This window comes from Cricetulus griseus, chromosome 4 (genome assembly GCF_003668045.3).
Source record: "Cricetulus griseus strain 17A/GY chromosome 4, alternate assembly CriGri-PICRH-1.0, whole genome shotgun sequence".
In the NCBI taxonomy this organism is placed as follows: domain Eukaryota; kingdom Metazoa; phylum Chordata; class Mammalia; order Rodentia; family Cricetidae; genus Cricetulus; species Cricetulus griseus.
Genome location: NC_048597.1, coordinates 128,520,697 through 128,543,318, shown reverse-complemented (window position 1 = coordinate 128,543,318; position 22,622 = coordinate 128,520,697). Strand labels below are relative to the sequence as shown.

Below are 22,622 nucleotides of genomic sequence, written 5' to 3'. Positions count from 1 at the left end.
TACTCCAGCTTTTCTTTCTTAGTCCATGTCATCCCAGCTTGGCCCTTGGCTTCTCTGACTTAGTTTCTGGGTCCCAGGCGGAAATCACCAAATACTGGAGGCTGTACTCATTCATTTCCTGAATGTTCTCAACCCTTGCCAGAAAGCTTTCCTCTCTTCCAGCAGCTTAGAGGAACTGCCTGGGAGGCCAGCCTGTTCTAACAGATTCTACTGGGGACTCCTCTGGAGGGGGCTCACTGGAGTAACTGGGTTCAGAGGCATGTGCAGAGAGGGGTGGAGGATGGCTGGACCACTCTGAGCTTCAGTTCCCTCCAGGGTAAAGGAAGATTGGCTGTTTCTCCCAGTATGAGTGAGGTTAGAGTAGGTGAAGGAGTGGATGGGGTCCAGTGAGTTCCAGTTGTCTGCTGTCTCTCTACTCTAGGTGAGGGATGCTCCCGTAGGACCTCAGCATGTCCTCAACTCCAGCTCTCCATCTTCTCCCTTCTCCTTTGTTAAAGCTTTACTATAAAATGTCTAGATGTTTTTCTTTTACTTTTTCAAGAGTTTCTGCTACTGCCACAGGGAAGGGCCCTGAACCCCAAACTAGGGCTTGAAGTAGTTTCCTTCAGGGAGAATGTTCTTACATGTTGGAGATGAGTGTTCTGAGGGTGGTATCCAAGGAGTGTTCTGAGCCAGGCAGACTTCCATGGACTCCTAACATCACTGTTCATTTTTGGGAGCATTTGGACAGATGTTCCCAAGCAGGGGGCTTACCAGCAGACTTAAGAGAACCTGGGGACTACTCACTGTTGTAATTTAAAAAGTGGTGCATGAGAGAAAGATGCCATGCAACAGAGCTCACATAGAGGGTTTTTTGTTTGTTTGTTTGTTTGTTTTAAATAGTGCAAAGGGAATGGGAAAAGTGGGGAGAGAAGGGAGAAACTGGCCTCTGGGGATAGGAGCAGCAGAAGAGAAGGGGGATAGAGAGACAGGCAGGGAAGCAGAGAGCGTGAGAGAAAGAGATGGGAGGTGAGCAGGGCCCTTTTAAAGGGGAACATACAAATGTGCACAGGGGGTTGCTTAGTGGTGGCAGCTGAGGACCCCAAGGGCAGGCCAGTACAGATGCCTGGTTACTAACACTCACCCTGCCCTGGTAGGTAATGATGCAGGAGGCATTAGCAGGGTCACAGGGACAGTGTGAGAAGACCTGTGTACCCTGACACTCTGTTTTATAAAATGCAACATCTTAAGTTTAATGGGATAAGGGGGACCTAGAAATGTCTTACCCATTCCAACTCATGCTTGATACCCTCACTTGATGGCAAGAACTGTCCCTATTATAAGACACTTTACAGTGGCTGGTGACTTCAGGATGACCTCTCCCAAGCCTTGCTGTGAAGTTCGTTCTTGATGTCTGGGTGTCAGGTCACCTGCTGAAGAAGAGGGGTGCTCAGGGCCTTTACCATGCACCCCATCACCACCTCCAAAGTCCACCCTCCTGACATTGCAGATGTCACTTCCTTTTCTTAATATGAGTGTATGGATCATCCCGTCCCCAGGGGAGGGTGACCTTTGGAGGCCTATTACATTCTAGGGCATAGGGAGGCCCAGCTCACAGAGTAGAAGAGACAATGGTGGGTGTGCTTTAGTCTTTAAAGCAATTCAGGAAATGTTAGCCTGTTCTTCCTGGCACTCACAGAGTGACCAATGAGAACAAAGCACTACAGGAACCCCTTGGCTGCCTCTTCGCCTCTCTTTCCAATAACAGTGTGCAGTATTGATGTTAATGTCATCCCCATTAGAGACCCTGGCTTTGAAGGTTAAGTGATTCACCAGCCATGAGTCACCCTCTAAGTGGTAGGGTGAGGTTTAAATACCACCACACCACAGAGCCCAGGCACTCAGCACCCCTCACCCTGCCTGGGATGAGGGATAGAGCCTGCCTCATCAGTCAGGGAACTAGAGAAAGAAAGAAGGCAAGGAGAAGCAGGCAGCAGCTGGTTCTCATGCTGGTTACACATCCCCAACCCAGTACACGCTTGATGGGGATAGGGAGTGAGCAGTGCTGCTGGATCCCAAGGCCACATGAGTTGAGTGACTACTGCTCAGAATCCAGGGCACACAACAGCTGCGTGTGCAGAGCAAGGCATTTCTCAGTTTGCTGCAGAGAAAGCCATACCCCGCAGTCTCTTCCCAGAGGAACACATTAACAACAACCCCTGAATAGGACCAGGTCTCCTGTCCTCATCCCCGCTCCAGCCCCGTGTCCTATTGGGAGGCTTGTAGTCTTGGGCATTTGCCTTCTAAATCTAAACCATTTAGGCAACAATTTGGTTTATGCCATTTTTTTTTCCGCTTTACCCACTAGTCATCTATGACCATTGTCCCTTCAGACTTCTCTTTCTTAGGGCCTGGGGACAAAGGCACCCAAGAAAGCACTCACTGCATAGGAATGAGAATCTGACTTTGATCCTTAGAATCCTTAGAAGCCAGGTGTGGTACATACTTGCAATCCCAGTGTTGGGGAGGCAGAGGCCAGCGGCAGGTTGTGGGCCTTGCTGGCCAGCTAGCCTAGCCTAAGCTGTGAGCCCCAGTTTCCAGTGAGGGTGGATGACGCCTGCCGAGGAATAGTCAAGGTTGACCTCTGACCTCCACATGCACATGTACACATGTGTGCACCTACATAGGCTCATCTGTAGCCTGCTTACCTGTGGAATGCCCCGTCTCCGTAGACCTCCTAAACTCTGTGTTTCTGTCCATACTGGCTGATTCTTTCCTGTTCCCTTTTCTTTTTACGATGGCTTCACTGCTTTCTAGAGTTTTCTCCCACCTGAGCCGAGGCTGCTGTCAGGGCCAGTGTCAGTGAGCTGTACTGCCACAGTGCTCAGTTTTAGTATGTGCTGGGGCGTATCTTAGTTCCTTCCTCACCATCATCCCCTCCTCTGTCTGGGTGCTCCCCAATCTGGATTAAGCTTCTTAAACTCTGTAGCCATTATGAGAACCCAGGTGTGTAGGTATGTCAAATAGGTTTTATTTAACACCATTCTTGTACGTATATAATTTTACCACTTATTAAAGATGGCAGCAAAGTGCATACTAACGAGATGGATGTGCTTGCTGCCTTAATTCAACCTGAGTATGTACTGATTTGATCCTTACATAATGTGCAATGATAGTACAACAGTTTGTAGTCTGGTTTCCCTAATTTAGCCATGATGCTTCCATGAGAGTAGAAACTTTGGATGTACCATTAAAACACTGCAGTTCCTAACTGTCATCCCAGTTTTCTTTGTATAGTTGTGATAAACACCATGGCCAAAAGCAACTTGAAGGAGAGGGTTCCTTTGATTTACACTTCCACATCATAGTCCATCACAGAAAGAAGCCAGGGCAGGAACCTGGAAGCAGGAACTGAAGCAGAGGCCTTGGAGGAATGCTTCTTATTGACTTGCTCCTCCTGGCTTGTTCAGTTACCTTTTACATATGACCCAGGCCTACCTACCTGGGGATGGCACCTCCCACTGTGGGCTGGGTCTTCCCATATCATTAAGAAAATGCCCCACAGACATGCTGGCAGGCCAGTCTGTTAGCAGTAATTCTTCAACCAGCTTTCCTCTTCCTGAATGACTCTATCTTGTGTCAAGTTGACAAAAAAAAGTAACTAGGACAGTAACATACAGCAGTCTTGGCTGTGCACGGAGGTGCTTCAGGGCGTTGCGTGGTGGTGAGTGTTCACTGTGCAATCAGAACCCTGGGCAGTTCTACATGGATGAACACTTCCAGAAAACCTTGCATTTGTTACCCATTTGAGTTTGAGATTTTGGTCATTGCATATTCAGAAACCTTTTACTGTCAAAAGTTCTTGATGCCCATATTCAGTTGGTATGTGATGCTGAGACTCACAGGGCAGGAAGCTTTGACTTGGGTGACAACTTAAGATCGCTGAGTCGGTGGGGATGGGGAAGGGAGTGCAGGCCCAGGGCTTCATTCATTTGGAACTTTCTGCTTTGCTTCCCAGGTACACAGATAAGCTGCTTCTCCCCAAGTTCTTTCTCCTGGCGACAGGCTGCCTTTGTGGATTCATACTGCTGGGCTGCTGTGCAGCAGAAGAGCTCCCTGCAAAACGAGTCTGGAAACCTCCCACTGTGGCTGCACAAGGTAAGGAGATATGGGATACAGACACACCTGCTGTACTTGCTTTACAGATATAGAAGTGGAGGCCTGGAGAGGCTGTCCTGTCCCCCTCCCCCACAACCATGCAAGGGGTGTGTGGTCAGCCACACTGGAGGAGCCTCAGCAGGGACTTCATCGGATGTCTCTGTGGAGCAGATGAGAAAACAGGTGCTCTTTGAATTTTAGCCTTTTAGTGACAGGCATGTGGTACATAGTTGTTTTCTTTGCATCCTTAATTCTCCTACAGAATGTCTCACATATGGTGGGCCCTCCGTACCTTTTGGACATCTGAATAAGCAGAACTGGGGTTGGAACGTTGTCTGGAGTCTTGTTTGTGACACATGGGTCACTTAGAAAAAGTAAAGAATAATATATAGTTGGGTTGCTTCTGGCCACTGTGTTGCTGGTGCACCCAGAAACCTGGCCACGAATCCTAGGTCCACAGCTCTTGATGGGTTTCTAGTGGGAACATGTTCTAAAAGGAAGGAGAGAAACCACCCAAGAGGCATTCTTAACCAGGCTGTTCAGACTAGAGAGAAGAGGTGCAGGGCAAGCCACCGTTGGGTGGGGGTATACAAAGAATGGAGAGTAAGGAACTGCAGCTGGAACCAGCAAGTGTGTGCAGAAGAACACTCTTACGTCTTCTCTCTGAGTGATGATGTGACGTCTCAGTCTTCTCTCTGAGTGATGATATGACGTCTCAGTCTTCTCTGAGTGATGATGTGACACCTCAGGTCTTTTCCGTGATGATGGACACTTGAGTCTTCCTTGCACATACAAAAGCAGGGTTCTGCTTTAGCCTTTCCTTCACCCTTCTTTGCCCTTCATAAAAAACAAGTAGAACATTTGTATCTTCTGGAGCTCACATGAACTGTGGAAAACATAGTAGTCAGCTCTGCAGGGCCAGTGCTGACCACAGATCCTCTGCTGCTCTAACTCCTCTGGACAGCCAGGCAGCATTCTTCTCTTGAAAAGCTCTTTCTGCATGCTCTGACTCATGCTGCCTCCAACCCTGTCTTCCCCCGCACCTGTTTAGTGAGCATTTGGCATGGAGGTCACTGGGTTGGGCTTTTCCCTTTGATTTGCAGCCTACATACTCGGTGGGTCCTTGTCAGCTTTGCATGATTTACTGGTCAGTATACCATGTTATAAGGGCTCTCAGCACAAGTGGACACACTGCAGGGGATCAGAACCTTTGTTTGTAAGTCTCAGTCCATGCCGCTATATTTTAAGTCCATGTTAAAATGTCACCGTGAAGTGCCAAGTTGTACAGTCTCTGGGTTGGCATTGGCTGAACCTCAGATTGTAGCTGGGATTGCATAATGTAAGAGTTGGCAGGGATGACAGCTACTGTGGGCCTGCTGGAGAGAAAAAAAGGCAGATGCTTTTCACTAAAAAAGCTAAGGGAACCTTGAGAAATGAGGCCCAGGGCCATAGATTAGTCTGGGACTGTACAAACAGAACCCAGGTCTGCAAACTCCCAGCTCCTCATGTTCCAGTCAAGGAAGTGGTGTGGGTGGCTCCCTGTGTGATGAGCTCCCCATGCTCTCTTCTGGTGCTGAGAGATGGCATGTTCACTTGGATACATGGTTCTGAGCTTGCCAGGTTCACAGGACTCAGGACAGGTTGAGGTTGAGACCTGCCTGGCTAACACTCAGGCTTGGTTGGGCCTTTCCTTGGGAAAGGGGGCTCCTCCCCGGGGTTAGAGTCCTGGTCTGAATCACTTCAGTGCCAGGGGAGTGAGTTGGCTTAGACATTGACAGTGTCTCTAGGTTACCTGCCTGCCAGAAGTGAGGCTGAGTTCTCCCTGGAGGAAGGGGACATTGTCCAGAGCCTCAAATGTGATCTGTCCTTCTCGTGCTGGGTATCTGGCATTCAGCAGACACACCATAAATGCAGGGAAACTCGGAGAAAAGTCACAAACAGAAACAGGCCTATAGGAGGGCCTGCTCAGACCCGTCAGTGCTTATTAGCAATGGACTCAGAGAATGTGATATATGGAGGATGTCACAGGGGACTAGAATATTCAAATGGAGCTTTTCAAGCTGCAGACAGTGACACAGAGTTCCTTTTAGCTGGTGCTGATCGAGGGCCCTCCTTATGTTGGATGTGTGCTTGGCAGCCATGGGCCACAGATGGCGTGTCGGATTCTCCAAGTTCACTGGTGGTGAAATGAACATGCAGGAGAATAATTAGAAAGAGAGACAGAAAAGGGAAAGTGTGGTTTCCCCATAAACCAAGGGACAGGCTTGCAGACCAGGCTGTGAGCTCTTTAAATCCCTCTGCTGCAGGCTGAGCCAATCCTACTGCATTGTTAATCCTTGAGGCTCCTGCTCCAGGCAGCAGGGAGTTAAATGTGGCAGCCAGGTTGTCCAGGGTGAAGAGTGAGTGTGTGAGGAAGAAATGATGATGATGCTTAAAAACAAACAAACAAAACAACTGGCCTTTTTCTTAGAGAATATGCTTTCCTTGTGGGCAGAGGTAACGAGCTGGGTGGGAATGGTGTGTGAGGGTGGGGGAGGCTTCACGTCCAGGAAGACTGCATATGTGAGAGCGCCTAGAAGGAGGTGGAATTGAGGCTGGAGAAGAGGCAGAGATACTGAACCAGCAAACACTGAGGCCCTGCCTGCGGCAGGGGTTCTCAACCAGAGGGTTGCCACCCCAGGATGTCCTGCATGTCAGATACTTACATCACAGTAAATAACAGTAGCAAAATTACAGTTATGAAGTCGCAACGAAATAAATTTATGGTTGGGGTCACCACAACCTGAGGTACTAAAAGGTGATAGCATTAGGAAGGTTGAGAACCAACCTTCTCACCCCCCAACCCCCATAGCATGCCTGGTGATACAGGAAAAGGGACATCCCAGGTGTCTGAGGAGCTGGGGCCAAAGAAATGTGCTGATGGGACTATGCAGGCGGAGGGGAGGATCAGAGCCAGGGTGTGGTCCAGGATTGGCGAGGATGCAGGAAATCTGAGAAGAAGCAGATGGCGGTGCTCAGCTCTTACACACAGCTGCTCCATGGCCCTTGGGCCATGAGTAGAGAGAAGGTGCTCTTCACAGTGCGTTGGTGTCTATCAGGATTTGTGTGGAAGTTGGGAGACTGACCTCCTCTAGGGTGGGTGTAGATGGGATGGGGTCTCTTTCAGTTCCTTTCTGTTGCTGTGATAACTCTGACCAAAGCGGCATGGGGAGGGAAGAACTAATTGGCTTACACTTCCAGGTTATAATCAGCCACTGAAGGAGCTGAGGGTGGGAACTCAAGGAACCATGAAGGAGCACTGCTTGCTGCTGCCTTGCTCTCTGGCTCATGTTCAGGCTCTCGCTTAGCTAGCTTTCCTATACAACCTAGGACCGCCTGCCCAGGGAATGACATTGCCCACAATAGGCTGATCCCTTCTACATCGATTAGTAATCATAACTGTCCCCTCAAAATATGTCACCGGCCAATCTAACCCAGGCAGTTCCTCATTCGAGGATCCCCCATCAGATGTAGGCTGTGCCAGGCTGATGGTAAAAGCTAACTAGGACAGAAACTAAAAGGCATCTAGCATAAAGAGTTGAGGGCTTAAGAGGAACCCACAGAGGACAGAACTGGGGAGGAGAGACAACAGAAAGGAGTACTGTGGGAGTAAAGAGCAGGTTGTCCTCTAAATAGCAGCTTGTCAATATAGTAGCCTGTGCCAAGTGCTGCCAGGGGTATGCTGAGGACTGAGACCAAGATGAATTGTGTCCCCTAAAAGATTATGTTGCTGTATTAACCCTGAAATGACTTTACTTGAACAGATATGCTACAGATATGGTTAGTGACTTAGGAGACATCATCCTGGGGTGGGGTGGGTCCCACCTCCAGTTTGGCAGGTGTCCTCTCATAAAGAAAAAACTTGGACATTAGGCACGCATAGAGGGGAGATGTATGGGGACACTTGTGGGAAGGTGACCTGTAACCCAGGCCAAGGAGGGGCAAAAAGGACCTCCCCAGGGCCCTTGCCAGGAACACCTAGGTCTACAGACCTGCCAGAGAAGACTCACATTGTTGCGGCCATTCAGTGTGTGGGATTTGATTGTGATGGTCCTAGAATGAGAAGGACTTACAAATCAAGATCTTGGACTGAAGAGATGGACCAGTGGTTAAGAGTCTGTACTGCTCTTCGGGAGACCTCAGAGTGGTCCCCAGTTTGCATAGCAGGCAGCTCATGACTGCCTGAAGCTCCAGTTCCAGGGGATCAGACCCCATCTTTTGGCCTTTTTATAAGTAACCACATATACCTGGCATACACAGTCTCACACACTTAATTAAAAGTAAAATAACATCTATAAAAGAAATCAAAATTTTCTCTAACTGGTAAAGTAGCCCACGGCAGAGAACAAAGATGTGGTTTTTTTGAGTTGGGCACAGATAGGGCAATCATAACTCCTGTATTACCACCTTTAATGTTTTTCCATTTTCTACCTTTTAAAAATAAAATATACAAATGTAGTTAACATAAGCCGGGTAATGGTGGCACACACCTTTAATTGTAGCACTCAAGAGGCAGAGGCAGGTAGATCTCAGAATTTGAGGCCAGCCTGCTCTACAGAGTGAGTTCCAGGACAGCCAGGGCTGTTACACAGAGAAACCCTGTCTTGAAAAACCAAAAACCAAACCAAAACAAAACAAAAAAGAAAAAAAGTAAGGAGGGAAGGAGGAAGGGAGGTAGCAACCATAAAACTTGACAGTGGTACAATTTGCACCTTAAATAATAGTGCAGCAGTATGGTTTGATGTCGTTTTAAACAAGAAAAAATGGGGAAATTTTCAGGTTACAAAATCCCTTTGTCCAGAGCATCCTTTTTAAAATCACTTTTCCTAAGTGGCAAGTGTATTCGGTGACTACTGTTGTGGAACAGGCGAGGGAGAAGGTGGCTTGTATGTTCTGTGTAGGTTCTTCTGGCTTGCTCACAAGGACTAGAGTTTATTTCAACATGTCTCAATTCGATGCCAGCCAAACCTGGAGACTCACATCCCACAGAGGACAGCCTTCAGTGTAATGTTTAAGTGGCTGTCACTGTGGACCAGCATTGTCAGTGTGGTAACTGTCCCTGCTGAGTAGACTGACCTCTCATCTCTTCCTTCCACCTTGCTCTCCCACTCCACTCACTGCTGACGGTTTCCTGTGGCGCTAAGAGCTGCAAGGTTTTGCGGGCCCTGTGAGTGCATCCAGGAGACCAGCAGGGGGCGCCCTAAGACTGTGTGAACTCTCATTGTTCTCTTCATTCCAGTTCAGCCTGTCAGCAAAGATTAGTGAGGTTTCTATTTAAAACGAAGCCCTTAAAAGATACAGTAAGAATAAAAAGCACTTAACAAGACAGGCAAAGTATTTCTGTAGCGTGGAGGATTCACATGAAGCCTCTGGCATTACCTGGAGTATGTACAAACAAGGGGTCTGAGCCCACCCACACTGCTAGGATAGAACTTTGAACACTGGGGTTAAAGCCAGGCATGCAGTTGTCTTTGACTCCTGCGGGATCCTGATGCTGCTGGCCTGCCTGGGCACCACCAATTTAGACTGGCGTTCGGCAAATCGTGTGCACTGGCACATCATTGGGCAGATGTCGTCACGGGGAGGGAGGGCTGCTATTTTGTGTCTCTCTGAGTTTCATTTCTGTTGCTGTGGTAGGTACCTTGACTGAAGGCAACTTGTGGGAGAAGTGATTTATGTCAATGTACACACCAGGTTCTAGTCCGTCACTATGGAAGTCAAGGCAGCAAGAACAGCTGACCACATTGCACCCAGCAGAGAGGAAGGAATACATGTGTGCTAATTGCTGGATGTGCCCAGAGTCCACTCCTGTGCAGTTTGGGACCACTTCCCACTCCCGCCTAGGGAATGGTGCTTCCCACAGTGAGCTAGGTTTTCCCACGCACCTTAATAAAAGGCCGTCTCCCATAGCCATGCCACAGGTTAGCTGTAGATGGTCACTCATTGAGACTCTTCTAGATGATTCTAGAGCAGTGGTTCTCAACCTTCCTAACACTGCGACCCTTTAATACAGTTCCTCATGCTGGAGTGACCTCCAACCATAAAATTGCTTTCATTGCTACTTTATAACCAATTTTGCTACTGTTGTGAATTGCAATGTAAATATCAGATATGTATGATATCTGATACGTGATTCCTGTGAAAGGGTCATTCACCCCCCACACCCACACCCACAAGTTGAGAGCTGCTATTCTAGGTTATATCAAGTTGACAAAGCTAGCAATCACAGTCACTCTGGCAGCTTCAGGAAGGACAGTGAAGTCACTGATCTGAGAACCACACCACTCCTCAAAAAGCAAAGTCCAGGTCAGGTTGTCAAACTGACCCCACATGTTCTCTAGCCAAACCCAGCTTCTCTTCAAATAATGTTTTAAACTGCTAACAGCTGCCTTTACCCATTAATCTACACTTGTTTACACAGTGCAGTGACCAAAGGGAATGGCTGCAGCAGGAACAAAGTGGCCCCCAAAGTCCTGGCACTTCACAAGACACCTTTGTCTGGTCTACAATCCTAAAGTGCTCTCACACAAGGGCAGAGTACCACAGGGAACACGTCATCCCATGCAGAGCTTCACCCCTTGCATGTTTGCACAAGAGCAGAGTACCACAGGGGACGTGTCATCCCATGCAGAATTTCAGACCTTGCAGGTGGCTGTTTCTTCTGGCTTGGTCCTTTCCTTCTTCTGTGCAGATGTTTAGTTTACTCTCTTCTCCAGACTCTCTGAGTGGTACCCACCCTCGGATCCCACCAGCCTGTTGTCTTCCTTTTGACATCTTTACTATCTGCATCCTGAAAGCTGCTCAGGGTGTGATGCCTCCATTCTTCATTTCCCATATTTGGAACTGTCTTTTAAGTGATTTTCGTTCGAACATTCCACAGCCAGGACCAGCATCCTTACACCTTTGTAGGTCATGTCCCTAAATCCAAGATCATCTTGTTTTGCCTACTTCCTACTTTCTGACCTTCCCGTCTCTTCCAATATTCATTCTCTGTCTGATCCTGCAATGTTACAGGACCCCAGCTGGGTCCTCCCTCTGGCTTCCCCCATCCTCTGGGGTCGTCTCTGCTGTTGTTCTCTTGGCTTCGGGTGTCTGTGTGCTGTCAGGTGCTGAGTCACAAGCCAGGCTCCTCCCTTACTCTCGGCGATTACTGTACATCTCCGCCAGGGTCTTCTTGACTACAGGCATCTCATGCCAGTCTCTCAGTTTAGATCTGCCTCCCACTTCCCTCCCTCTTCTCTGTGTGCAGTCCTCCTCCTGTGCTTCTCTCAGCTGCCAGTGCCAGCACCCACACCCCTGCACAGGCCGGAGGCCCACCATAGTCCGCAGGTCTTCTGCCTTTCTGTCACATGAGTGCCCTTGCTCTGCAGCTGTCTTCAGTTCCGTCACTTCTGTCCTCTGCTGCAGGGGCCACCTGCCTTACCACCTCTGGAAGTTCTCTGTACTGTTTTGTTGTTTTGCCAAGGCAGTTTTGATCATGGTCTCCCGCTGTGTTCAGTATGGGGGTAGGGGGCCTTCATAGTTAGTTGCTAGCTAACGTTTGGTGTTCCCTAGAGCCTGTGTGATGACCACCACAGACCAGAGAAAACTCCACAGTAGGGGTTTAGTCTCTCCTTGACCCATAGACTTAAGAGGAAGTGCTGACAGCGAAGAGAGGGGATGCTGTCACATCTGTTCCTTGGATGGTAGCCACGTCTCCAGTCTCTGCCTTCAACATCAGACTCGAGCCTCCGGTCTGTAGCTGCCGTTAGTCTTTGGTTTAGGTCTTACTTTATATGTCCTCTTAGAGCTAACTATATCACCATGACCCTATTTATGAGCAGTTTCACATGCACGAGTCCTGATTCTGTTTTGTTTTCTTTTAGTTTATTTGTTTTATGTGGTTTTTTTTTTCTTTTTCCCTTATGTATGTTTGTATACCATACAAACCATGCCTGCTTCCCAGAAAAGTGTCAGATCCCCTGGAACTGGAGTTATAGTCATAAACCACCAAGTGAGAATCGAACCTGTGTCCTTTTTAACTACTAAGCCATCTTTCCAGCCATGGTTCTTGGACTTTAAAGGGATTCTATTCAGTCTGTCAACCATCCAGCCTCAACTCTTTTTCCTTCCTCACATGGACTTGTTATTTATGCTGCTATTTATGTCATTATGATATTTATGTTGGTGTTGTGTATGATGTTACCATGTTATTTATTCTGTTGGATGAGAACTCACCAGACAGATGGAAAGCTTCCAGGCAGAAGAAAGCAGATGCTCGAAGGGCCGCTGAGGAGGAGAAATGTGATCCTAGTTTAGCACAGTCATATTCCTATTTTTGTTTGCTCTTTCTTTTTATTAAGTTGCTTCACAGTGTAGTAAGCAGAAGGATCTGCCTCTTTTGTGAAGGTTCTGACCACTTTCTTTAGGGACTAATTCTGTTTTCTCTGTGCTAAGTGTGTACACTCTGTGGCTTCTCTGTGTTTTGATTTCTAATTGCTGGGCTATGTGACCTTTGGGGAGATGTTGCTACTTGAACCTGGGAAGTTGAGAGGTGTGTACCCTGTCACTTCCTGGCTCAGAACAGATGCTAGGAATGTTTCTGAGCCCACATCCCCTCTCCATTTAATCCTGTAAGACAAGTGACATATCCCTTGGGGGGGAGGGCGTGTTGTTCAGCTGCTTACATGGATCTTTGCCTTAGATGAAGAAAGAGACCATAGCAGGGGATTGTTCTGGGTTACCTTAGGCTCCTTCCACACAGAGGTCATGTGACCCCAACCTCTTCCATGAACAATACAAATCTGATCATAAGCAGGCTGAAAGTTGCAGGTGGAGTGGCCACTTGGTTCCCCGTGAGGGTCTCACTGTCTTGGGAAGAATGCAGTACCAACCAACCACCCGGGACATTGTGTCCAGGGGTACAGTCAGAGCTTTGAGTGATGCCCACCTCAGACCTAGTTCAGAGTAGGCAGCAAAGCTTCCCCTCATGCAGACACCTTGGTTCTCCATGTTCTAACTCTGGCAAAAAAAATTGTAAAGGCTGTAACTTAGCTAACACTTTTTAGATTCATATTTCAGTTGAACTGATTTGACTGCCATGTTGAAGACATGCAGAACAGTCCCTTTATTTTTGATGGACATGGGCGAGTGTAAGACTAGGAGAAAGCAACAGACAAAGCATTTCTACACATCCCCGCAGAGGCAACCAGGCTACAAGGATATTTAGGAAACTGCAAATGCTCTCTCTAAACATTCATTTTTCTAATTACAGTGTACCGTGCCCTGCTGCCCGGTGGGCTGCATGCCACACTCGTTGGGTCTGTTTGACAGATTGTATGCTTGTTACTTTAGGGGAACAGTCTAAGGTAAATGCTATTATTCAAATAACCCCCAAATGAGCATGGCCCATAAAAATGTCACAAGACCAAGTTAGAAATGGTTTCAGTGCCTATGGCTCCTGGAGAAAGTGCTTGACTGTCCCAGTGTTGGAAACAGCTTGGCTGCCAGGTTAATTTTCATAATAGACAGTAACTAGAATAGACAAGGATGGAATGATCACTGCTAACTGTACACTGACCCAGCAGTGCCCAACCTACAGTATGCCATTGTGTGCCAGCTCTTTGCAAATCAGGCTAACACTGAAGGACCTCATCCTGTGCGAACCCCAAAGTACATCCTCATGGAGGGTGCTACAGAATTTGGATCCATTTGGGTTTCCTTTTCTGTTTCTATTACATCAGGGATTCCAGGATGTTTGTGAATGGGTGATTGCCCAATTTCTCCTTAACTTCTGCTAGAGTTAGCAGCAAGGGCTTTGTCACCCAGTGAAGGCACATTCTGTCTGGATTAATGTGGCTTCCTCATCTCCACTTCAGAACTATATAGCTAAAAGACTATCCACTGGGCCCTGTCTCTGGGTTAATAATAGACAAGTACATGTATGGAAGACTTTTCCATATTTTGATAACTGTATCTGCACACCCATTTCCTTTGTGAACCCAATGTTTTACTTTAGGCATTTAGAAACAAACAAGCAAAACCAAGGCATTTTGACACAACCAAGGGAGCTATGAAGCCCCAACAGCTGCAGGGGTAATGTGTGCCTGGGGCCAGGTTTTAGAGAGGGAAGCAGGACAGCCATGGAAAATCTAGTGAGGTCGGAACCAGAGCCTGGAGGTTTTCCTTCACGGTTATGTGCCAGCTGACATGTATGTGGACAAGCTGGCAGGGCTCTGGGAATACCCATAGTGCCTTTGCAGCATCGCTCCCCTCCTGCAGCTACAGTACAGGCCTAGCACAGGTCCTGCATACTCTTAGATACGTTTAAGGAGAGGATGTGTGTCCAGTTAGGATGACCCTGGTGTCACTACAATGAACTGTGGAGCTGGAACAATGTAATATAATGCTGTGTAGAGCATGTCAAGTTGTGGCTTGGGGGTCATAGTCTAACTGGGTCACTTGCCAGCTTTGTGAGCTGGGGACAGAAACCACTCCAAGCTTCCTCTCCCCTATTCTGATAGGAGTTATTCTCACAGGCCTGTGGGTCATCAGAAGGACTAAGAGGAAGCTCTGTTGTTGGTTTTTCCCAGTGTTCTCCAGTGCTTATGACAGGCTGGGCATCAGTCTTGTTTAGCATCTTTTCCAGAGTGATCTAGTTTCATCTTCACGACACCTGTGTCACGTGACCACTTCAGAGAGGGAAACTGAGGGTCAGAGGCTCTATGTCCACTACTCCTGGTCCCTCGCCATAATTCTGTTACCGTGATGAGGCTTTGGTCTGTTCCAGCTATAAAGGTTTCTCCCTCCACATCCTGTGGGTTTTAATTGCTTACTCCAGCTGCTTTACAGGATAGTTACTGAACCACTAACTCCAGTTTCTCATAATGTTTCTTTGGCATTTTCCCAGATTCCAAAGATGGAAAAAAAGCAAAACAAAAACTTAGAGCTTTAAACCAGAACAAACAAAAGGAAAAACAACAGCAGCAAAGGTCACTGTGCCATTTACCTGTTCCTTAATTGTGGTTCTGTTAGGGGATCGTTCTAAGGAATGGGGGAGTGCATTTTCTTCTGCTGCTGCTTGATGGGGGAGGTCCTTCTGTGTATATGTTTGTCTTATTGGTTGATAAAGTACTGTTGGCCAGTAGGGAAGCAAGTTAGGCGAGACTAAGAGTTAAGGAGGATTCCGGGAAATGTAGTAAAGAGAAGTCTTGTGATCCGGGCAGGAAGTGACATAGCAGACAGACTCAGAATATAAGCAGGGACAAGCAGGAAGTTACTCTCTTCTTCCTCCTCTCTTCTCTGGCACTGCCATGTGAGCCCGACAAGAGAGGACACATGCCCCTGGTGTCCTTGATCGGATAAGTCTTTTTAAAATATATAGATTGGTAATTATGGTTGATAATTAAGCTAACAAGTAAGAAATCCTAGTCATTGGCCGGCAGCATTGGACCTAATATAAGTCTCTGTGTGTTACTTGGGACCTTAACGTGGAGGCAGGTGGAACTCAGGCGACTGGCAGAAAGATTTATCGTTACAGCTGCTCCTCTTCCTCCTTCTTTTATTCTTCCTCTCAGAAGGAAATACTGTTTGTAGTCACCAGTGACTTCAAATTAATGTCTATTGAATGAAAAGGGGTCACCTCTGGGTCAGATACGGAAACAAGCAGTAATCAACAGGCAGCAAGCTGGTGTCCATGAGTGACATGGGATTGCTCATGTGTCCCCGAAATGAGGACAAGAGCAGCTCCTGGCAGAGTGAGGACAGCTTCCAGGCAAGCCGATGATGGCTTCTTGCTGCTGTGAGGATGTGCTGACCATGCCTGGCTCTTGCTTTCCAGTTCTTCCCCTACATCCTGCTGCTGTTTGCCATACTCCTGTACCTGCCCACGCTGTTCTGGCGCTTCGCAGCAGCTCCGCATCTCTGCTCAGACCTGAAGTTTATCATGGAGGAACTTGACAAAGTCTACAACCGTGCCATCAAGGCTGCCAAGAGCGCTCGGGACTTGGACCTGAGAGACGGACCTGGACCGCCAGGAGTGAATGAGAATGTGGGGCAAAGGTAACAGCTCCAGAGGGCTGCCCATAGCCACCCTAGGATAAGTTCCCTGTCCTTTCTCCTGCCAGGCTGGCCCAGAGTGCTGATTGCCAAGAGTGGGAAGGGAATCTACTCTTGGGAAGGGAAGTAGGTAGGGTGTCTACCATCAACTTACAGTGGACAACTCCTCCCCCCACACACACTGTCCTCAGGTCAGTTTTCCTTTCCCTGTCCAGTCCCATCCTTTGAAAAGCAGTTCTCACAGGGATGACAGATCAAAGTCTGACCTGAAGCTTACTTGCTTTGATGTCCTCTAATGGAGAAGCACAGAGGATTCTGAGGCAGCCAAACAAATAAGCAGGATGAGAGAAAGAGAAGTGGCCCCAATAGGTGGAGGCCCTGCCTTGTCACATTCTTCCTCTGGCTCTGTCATTGCTAGTAATAACAGTAATAGCAATAGTTGTCTTATTGCTAAAACCACCTGCTGTATTCCGGTCATAGGGTTTCTATTGCTGTGATAAAACACCACAACCAAAAGCAACTTGAAGGGGAAAGGATTTATTTTGCTAACAGTTCAACATTGCAGTCCATTATTGAAAGAAATCAGGGCAGGAACTGAAGCAGGGCAGGAACTCAGACACAGGCCATGGGGGAGTGCTGCTTACTGGCTTGCTCTTAATGGGTGGCTCATCCTGCTTCCTTACAGCACCCAGGACTGCCAGTCCAGGGATGGCACTGCCCACAGTGACCTGGGCCCTCCCACATCAATCAACAATCAAGAAAATGCCCCACAGACTTGTCCGCATGCCCATCTGGTACGGGACCTTTTCTCAATTGAGGTTCCCTCTTGTAAAATTACTCTAGCTTCTGTCAAGTTGACATAAAACTACCCATCACAATTCCAGACTCTCGAGTGCAACATTATTCATTAACTGCATTGGTTTGCCTTTTTCTACCCTTTTATTTCTAGATAATAGATAAACACTGTCATGTAGTCTCCTGTGGGAGAGGAGAGCAAGGGACATGACGATGCCATTTGGGTCCACCGAGTTTTCCCAACCCTCCCTGGCAGAAGCATGTGTTCTAGTTGGTCTTAAAATTTCTTCACTTTATTCTGCATTTTTAGTGGGAGATTATGGTTTAAAAACAATTACTAGCTGCTATTCTAGATCGGATAAATTTATTTAACAGACATTGAACCCTGGGTACCAGGCATTGCCCTAAAAAATATTAAATATTAACTCATATTTAATCAACCAGATTGTCTTTAAAATATTAAAAGGGTTCTGGAAAGATGACTCAACAGTTAAGGGCACTTGCTGTTCTTGCAGAGGGCCTGAATTTGGTTCCCATCATCCACATGTTGACTTACAATTGTCTATAACTCCAGTTCCAGGCATAACACCCTCTTCTGGCTTCCAAGGGCACTGTACACATGCAGGCAAAGTACTCATATAAAACTTTAAATGTTTAAAATATCAAGAGGAAAAAGTGGTTTTAAGCATGGTTTTATTCCCTAGTACTTGAGTGAAGTTACAGTTACTGTGTTTGAAGTTTTCAGTGTGACAATGTTGAAAATGTCCATGCCTTTGACATTTGATGAGACAGACAAGGATCTCAGTTATTTCTTTGTTTGCTTTGTTTTTCAGTCTGTGGGAGATATCTGAAAGCCACTTCAAGTACCCAATTGTGGAGCAGTACTTGAAGACAAAGAAGAGCTCTAGTCATTTAATCATGAAATACATTAGCTGCCGGCTGGTGACATTTGCAGTCATACTGCTGGCATGTGTCTACTTGGGCTATTACTTCAGCCTCTCCTCACTATCAGACGAGTTTCTGTGCAGCATCAAATCGGGCGTCCTGAGAAATGACAGCACCATTCCCGATCGCTTCCAGTGCAAGCTCATTGCTGTCGGCATCTTCCAGCTGCTCAGCTTCATTAACCTCATGGTGTATGCTCTGCTGGTTCCTGTGGTCATCTACACACTGTTCGTCCCGTTCCGGCAGAAGACAGATGTTCTCAAAGTATATGAAATCCTGCCCACCTTCGATGTTCTACATTTCAAGTCTGAAGGCTACAACGACTTGAGCCTCTACAACCTCTTTCTGGAAGAGAACATAAGTGAGCTCAAATCATACAAGTGTCTTAAGGTGCTGGAGAACATTAAAAGCAATGGGCAGGGCATCGACCCCATGCTGCTCCTGACCAACCTAGGCATGATCAAGATGGACGTCATGGATGGGAAGACTCCCATGTGCTCAGAGATCAAGGGAGAGGACCAGGGCAGCCAGATGGTGGAGTTCAAAGGTACAGTTGGCTCTCTGGACAAGCACACCTTTGTAGCAATCCGGGCTTTCTTTACCTTGCTGGTCACTTGAACCATTGCCCCAGTGTTGTCCTGGGGGAAAACGTGGAAACAAATTACTGTTACCCTAAGTTTCAAAACAAGGATGAATCTGTGCTTCTCCCTCTGTCTGCCTCTCAGCCCTCTGGTTGGCCTGTTTGTGTTTTGTTTGCTGTGTCGTGCTCTGCCTGTTTTTGGTTCCCTTGTTGTCTTTGTCTTGTCTTCCTGTCTGTACCTCCTATCTCTTTGCCCTTCTCTACCTTTCCTTCTTTTCAGTATTGGTTATTTGTTCTTGACATTTCATACATATTTACAGTGTAACTTGATATCCATATCCAGCTTGCCCCCCCACCCCGCCCCTTATAGCTCCTTCCCACCTTCCTACCCCTTTGTTTTTGTTTATTTGTTTAACTTATTTTGTGACTCACTGAGCACTTCTCTAGAGGCGAAGGGATGTCGTGTTCAGAAGTCAGCAATTGTCCCCGTCCCCCTTGCTCTTAATTTTCTTTCCTCTTCATGGACATTCCTTGAACTTTGGTTTAGGGACTGGGGGGTTAGCAGAAGTGTCTCATTTAGGACTAAGCCCTGGACAGTCATTTCACTTGCTGTCAGAACTAACCAGCTGGGAGTCTGTGGTGATCGCTGCCCACTGCAGATGGAAGGTTCTCTGGCCAAGGCTGAGGGCCGCACTGATCTATGGGTAGGAACATAAATATTAAGAAGGGAGTTTGACAACATGTCCATCTAGCTTCTCTAAAACCTAGGACCTCCTGAGTCTTTGGACCACATTTACTGTGAATTCCTTCCTCAGGAGCAGGCCTCATATAACCCAGAGAGTGGCTGGTTACTCCCAAAGCCACCATTTGACTTCTGTCCTTGACCTAATATCAGACTTCAAACTAAGAAGCAGACATGGTAAAACAATGTATGTGAGCAGTCCTTCTCACAGTTAGTTGACGTCAGTGTTCCCTGCTAGTCCTCCTTTCTAAATAATGGTTTTAATTTTGGCAGATTTGGACCTGAGCAGTGACACTACAACAAACATTGGAGAGAAGAACTCTCGACAGAGACTTCTGAATTCATCATGCTAATGGTTTCATTCTTGACTTTCAAGTCCGTGACTTCTGCGGCTGAAGCACCCCTGTTGGGTCTGTAGCTAGTTTGCAGTAAATGTTTTTGGTAGTGATGTGATGTGTGTTTTACCAGGCCCTAATAGATATAATGGCCAATAGTGTAAAGGAAGAATGGATTAGGAATGTCCCATAAGACAAAATATGGAAATGAGTAAGTGGGCTTTGCCCGAAGTCCTCATTGAAAGGCTATTAAGAGCACAGCCTTCTAGCACTTCGGAGAAACACCGTTCTAGACTGTCAGGGTTGTAAGACCTGGAACTTCTGGAGAGCAAGCACTTTGGGGATGTCTTGTTTTATGAGATAATAATAAACATGTCAGGATTTAATTTAATAATGCCCTCTGTGTGCACTTACTGGCTGTTGAATAAGAAAAGCACTCGCTGGCCTACCAGCAGTGTTGGCCTGTGCATGGCAGCATCCTAAATTGGGTGTACCTGGTGTCTCAGCTCTTGCACTTGCAAACTCTCCTATCACTTGCCAGCCTCAGCTAACTGTTGTCCTTGACCACTGCTCCCTGCCCTTTGACCTCTGCAAGGACAGCAGGCTGAGGCAGTGCTGCTGAAGCCAGCTAAGGAGGCAGAGTTATAGTGCATCGGCTCGTGCCGTGGTGACTCTCAGAAGGAAGGCTTCAGAAACATCCCAGTGGGAAATCGAATTTAGAGGTTTTTGGTAGATGTCATCAAGACATCTGAGACAGGAGTACCACATTTTACTGAAGAACACTGACAGATCACAGGGAAGGACACTGCCCAATGTGAGCCGAACATGGAGCTGACAAAAGAGTGACCTTTGCCATGAGTTTGGAGACAGATTGTTTATATTTAAGCACAGCTTTTTAAATTTTGCAGATTAACTTGTATAATTGGGGTAATTTGAGAAGAACATTCCTAGCATTAATAAGAATTACAGAATAAATTATACACATGGGTGGTTAGGACTGATATAAGCATTGGTTTGTAAACAGTTTTTAATTTTTGTGACATGGTCTCGCTTTGTAACAAAGCTCAGCCTGTCCTTGGAATTGCGTCAGTTTTCCCCGATGAGCCTCCCAAGTGTCGGGATCACAGGTGTGAATCACAGGCCTGGCTTTATAAAACATTCTTGCTGATTTAGCATTTGTTAAAGCCCCTTCACGTTCTTACTGCGTGAACATGCTGTACGTTCACACTTTATATAAAAACTCTTTAGTCTGTAGACTTTCCCATTCTTAACACGTTGTTTAAATGAAAGTCCTCGGGAACTGCCCAGTTTGCTTTTAGCTAATCTTAGGGACAGTTGTTCACCTAATCTAATTGCTTTTTGGTGAAGCCAGAAGTTAGGTAAGTGGCTATCTGCCTTACCTAACGTAGAGAAAAGCAGATTTTGCTTGTACTTCCCTGGCAGTTTCTGAGTTGGAAAGCTCATATAAATACCAAGAGTGCACTGGGGCCTTTGAATGGCACTGTTCCATGATACTTCTTTCTGCTGAGTGTTGAGTTATGGTATGACTGAGACCTGGTAACTAAGAAACTGATTTTGTATATTTTTATATTGCTGTGTCGGAGACATTTTATTACAATTCGCTACAGTGTGTATGTATGGGTTGGAGTTTTTTTTGTTTTGTTTTTTGTTTTTTTACTTTGAAATGACCTTTAAAATATTTTTTTCTAGGATATGGATTTTATTTTCAAAAAGTGTCATCTTTCTTATAGCATAACTTATATTTTGAGGCAGTAAAAATTGATATTTTAGGAGATCAGAAACTCTCCAAGCCTGACCATATACAGACGTTTGGTCAGAATGTGTGCTTGGGGGCCTCAGCCTCTGTTTCAGTTCACTCTCCCATGCTCCCCTGAGCTGCAGTAGGACCCACGGCATCACACTTGGTGCTGGCTATGACATAGATGAACAAGCAGGTCCTGTATTGAGGTCATCAGAGCCCAGCGAAGACATAGGTGGAATACCCACAGTGAAGACCCTCCCAGAAAGTAGAAAACCCTCTGTGGTGTTGGGAGGAGCCCATTCTCTGCCCTGAGTTCATAGCTGGTGGTTTATGGTGTTTGGTGGTTTCCTGGAGACAGATGACCAGCTTCAGCCATAAATCTTCTCTAGGCTGAAGTTTAGATGGAGCAGCACCCTTGGTTTTGAGCAGTTGAACTGCAGCTGGCTTCTCTACTTCCAGGACATGGGGAGAAGCCTGTGGGGTACGTGGTGCTGCCGTGGGCTTTTTAGCTCCAGAGGGCTATTATACTGATGCAGAGCACTTTGGCTGGAGTTAACCCCTCCACCTGCTGGCTTACTGGCTTTGAGCACTTCTCTAGAGGCGGAGGGATGCTTTTGTAAGCACTTGTCCTTTTATTACAGACATAACAGGTCCTAAATGACCACTATGGGGCCACTGACCTTGTTTCCAGTCTTAGTGGACTACTGACGTTTCCAAACCAGATTCACACAGGTCATTCTGGAAGCAGTGTCCTGGCACATTCACCATTTTACTGGGGGCACGTAGAGCTCTGAAGTGTAGAGGCCCTCCAGCTCTGGGTGGGGCTATTTAAAGTTACAACAGACCCAAATCTTGTAGCTTGTGCTTGCCAAAGAGCAAGGCCCCCACTGAGCAGAGTGTGCCTTGGTCTTGAGAAAGCTGCTGCCTTCAGCCTGATACCGCTGTTATGTTCAGTTAATTTAGTGGTGTTTTCGTACTTCTGAGAGAATGCCTTTTTGTTACTCACCTTCATTTTCTAGAGTCAGACTGAAAGTCAGTCAGTGATGTGGGGAGTGTCCAGCATGGAGTGACCCGGCAACCAGCATTGATCTTTTCTCTGGAGTCATGAGGCTAGCACCTTCCAGTTCTCTTCCCTGTTGTGACTCTGGAGTGCAGGGAGGATGGGCACAACCTACACTTACAGAACATCGCCCTGCTTCACAGTAGCATTGTTGGGGGCTGGAAACCTGCACTTGTTTGGTGGGTCTGTTT

The 22,622-nt window shown here is 46.9% G+C and overlaps 1 protein-coding gene across 1 annotated transcript in view; it reads left to right on the top strand.

Moving 5' to 3' along the window:
• Positions 1-21,241, top strand: part of Panx1 (pannexin 1) — a 38,853-nt gene extending 17,612 nt beyond the window's left edge. The window contains exons 2-5 of the mRNA XM_027410834.2: positions 3,998-4,137; positions 15,995-16,215; positions 17,841-18,499; positions 19,548-21,241. Of these exons, the coding sequence (XP_027266635.1) occupies positions 3,998-4,137; positions 15,995-16,215; positions 17,841-18,499; positions 19,548-19,627 (1,100 nt within the window). The 3' untranslated portion in view covers positions 19,628-21,241. The remainder of the gene's footprint in view (positions 1-3,997; positions 4,138-15,994; positions 16,216-17,840; positions 18,500-19,547) is intronic.
• The last annotated feature ends 1,381 nt before the right edge of the window (positions 21,242-22,622 follow it).